The sequence below is a fragment of the Cyprinus carpio genome, chromosome B20, assembly GCF_018340385.1.
Source record: "Cyprinus carpio isolate SPL01 chromosome B20, ASM1834038v1, whole genome shotgun sequence".
Classification (NCBI taxonomy): domain Eukaryota; kingdom Metazoa; phylum Chordata; class Actinopteri; order Cypriniformes; family Cyprinidae; genus Cyprinus; species Cyprinus carpio.
Window position 1 is genome coordinate 8,481,017 of NC_056616.1, and position 2,434 is coordinate 8,483,450.

At 42.1% G+C, this 2,434-nt stretch overlaps 1 protein-coding gene across 1 annotated transcript; it reads right to left on the bottom strand.

The window, feature by feature from the left end:
- LOC109063673 (NF-kappa-B inhibitor alpha-like) lies at positions 1-2,434 on the bottom strand. The gene is made up of 6 exons (XM_019080709.2): positions 2,148-2,434; positions 1,397-1,502; positions 1,099-1,306; positions 888-976; positions 539-796; positions 1-421 (listed from the first exon to the last, which is right to left on the bottom strand). Exons 1-6 carry the CDS (start codon positions 2,387-2,389, stop codon positions 389-391), a joined length of 936 nt encoding a protein of 311 aa, XP_018936254.1. The 5' UTR covers positions 2,390-2,434; the 3' UTR covers positions 1-388.

Here is a 2,434-nt window from a genome sequence, read left to right on the forward strand (position 1 = left end):
TTCATTTCTTTTGTTTTTAATGTAAAAAATATTTCACAGTGTCATATATAGACTATAAACATTATCGACAAGTGTTTCATTTCACATATTTACAAATATAAAAATATATCTCTCTATATATTCACAAAATATACATATTTTCCCAACTCTTTGGCTTCAAAAATATTGGTAACGGTTTTGGTCCAGCTATCTTTGGGGCTCTTTCCTTGTTGAACAGCACCACTGCTATCATGCCCCCAGGAGGGGCTCAGCTCTTCTTTTCCACTTTAGCAGACTCCCATCAAGGGATTGGTGTCCTAGGATATGGCGCACCCCGTCCCAGACCTTGAGACAGCACCTACAGCCTTCGCTGCTTTGCATTATGGGCAATGTTGTCCTGAGGGCCAAACTATCTCCCACAGAACTGGATGTCATCATACATCTGTTAAAAAAAAAACGAGAAAGATATATAAATATAAATTATATAGTTATATAAAATGAATTTCACAACATCACAATGGAATGTAAAATGTAGGAGAGGTTCCTCAAAGAAACTTACACAATCTTCATCAGACACACACTCCTCATCGCTCTCCTCTGACTCGCTCTCTGGCATCGCTCTGAGCTCCTGGGCCGTCCGTTTGTAAAGCTGCCTCTGGATCTCGCTGTTCTGTCGGCCGAAGGTCAGGTGGTACGGCGTGTATCCGCCGTAGGTCAGACTGTTAACATCAGCTCCCAGAGCGATGAGTGTGTGCACCAGATCCAGGTTCTGCAGGTCCACGGCCAAATGGAGTGACGTGCGGCCGCTACACTGCTCCTAAACGCAATAAATCATACATTAGTTCTCTTCTCAAACATATATGAGAGTCATTTGTGAAGCTGGAGAGTGTTTTAAACTTATACCGTACCTTTGCGTTTACATCCGCCCCAAGCTGGACCAGACTCTCCACCATCGAGAGGTAGTTGTTAACAGCTGCTATATGGAGACACGTGTGTCCTGTAATTAAAAACAAAGGATTGTATTTTAAAAACTGCTTTTTTTAACTCAAAAACTTGTTTTCATGATTGAAAAAAAAAAAGAATGACAGTGCTGTGATTTTACTCAGAACTATGACTTACCGCTGTAGTTTGGGGAGCTGAGAATGGAGTGCAGATGCTGGGTCTGAATCTGAGTCAGTACTGAGAAGCAAGCTAGTGAGCCTCTTTTGCAGGCGATGTGGAGGGCCGTGTTTCCACTCTGATCGACCAGCCGGGGGTCACAGCCGGCCTTCAGCAGTCTGTCCACCATGTGTGGCTGTTCTGTGATGACGGCGAGGTGCAGTGCAGTCTGTGGGTTTTTTTTTGTTTTTTTATGTATTTGTTGTTTTGATGTGTGTTTTTTGTAGTAGTGAGTAGTTGTGTGTGGGAGCTCAATTACCTGTCTTTGGTTGTTCTGTCTGTTCAGGAACGGGTCGTTCTGACACTGTTTGATAATCTGGATGGCATAATCTTCCGCCTCGTGAATGATGGCAAGGTGAAGATACCTGGAAAATAATGTGGGAGGGTGTTTTTTTTAGAAAATATTTTAAGAACATTCTCAGAGGATGTGGTTTAGCAAAGCACACACAGCGCGAGCAGGCGGCGTTTCGCAAGAATGGAGTTTTTTAAGGTTATTTCCAACCAGTGTGGCTCCACACATCTGATACATTATCTGCGCTTGGCCGCGCGCCAGGGACTTTCCTGCCTGCGCACTTGGGTTCTCAAGCGCCTCCCACTTTGGGCGCTGCTCCAAAACGAGATTTGTTTACTTCCGCACTTTAGCGACATTGCGCAAATTAAACTTTTTGCATAACTTCTCTAAAAGTTTATTGAACGTATGTTTTATTCTGTTTACAATTACAAGCTGTAGACTCAAAATTGCTCAGTTGGTCCCAATAGAAAATTGTCAAAAATATTGTACTTGTATAATTTTTATCGAGCGAATGAAATAGTAATCTAACAATAAATGCATTGTTTCATTTAATGTAATCAACAACAATTTTAGACACCCTAAAGTAGGTTTTGGTCATAAATGTTGCAAGTTCCATTAAATGGGTTACTCTCTGCATTTATTTATTTTTTTTCTAATAGGAAACTTGCATCGCATTATTTTCGTCTTTAAAACAAACAAACAAAAAAATTACACTTACGTGTCTCCATCCTCGGTGACTTCTTGTGTCCAAGATTCACACGTCCCCTTTGGATTCGCAACCGGGTCTTCAAAACGCAAAATCTCAATTTCCTCCACAATTTTCAGATACTCGTCCTCCTTTAGCGAATCCATGCCGCTGTCGACGCGCTCCTCCAGCTGTTGCATTTTCCTGTTTTTCATATCCATTTCATCCATATCACAATCCTGAAAGTTCATCATGCGTGCACTGTGTACATCCATCGCGACGCTCGCTGTACCGAAGCCTTCAGTGAAGTGTGCGGAGAG

Coding starts and splice junctions, on each gene's coding strand:
- LOC109063673 (XM_019080709.2), bottom strand. CDS start 2,389: ATGGATGTACACAGTGCACGCATGATGAACTTTCAGGATTGTGATATG. Junction 1,503..2,147: donor GTCACCGAGGATGGAGACAC/GTAAGTGTAATT, acceptor ATTATTTTCCAG/GTATCTTCACCTTGCCATCA. Junction 977..1,098: donor CAGCTCCCCAAACTACAGCG/GTAAGTCATAGT, acceptor TTTTAATTACAG/GACACACGTGTCTCCATATA.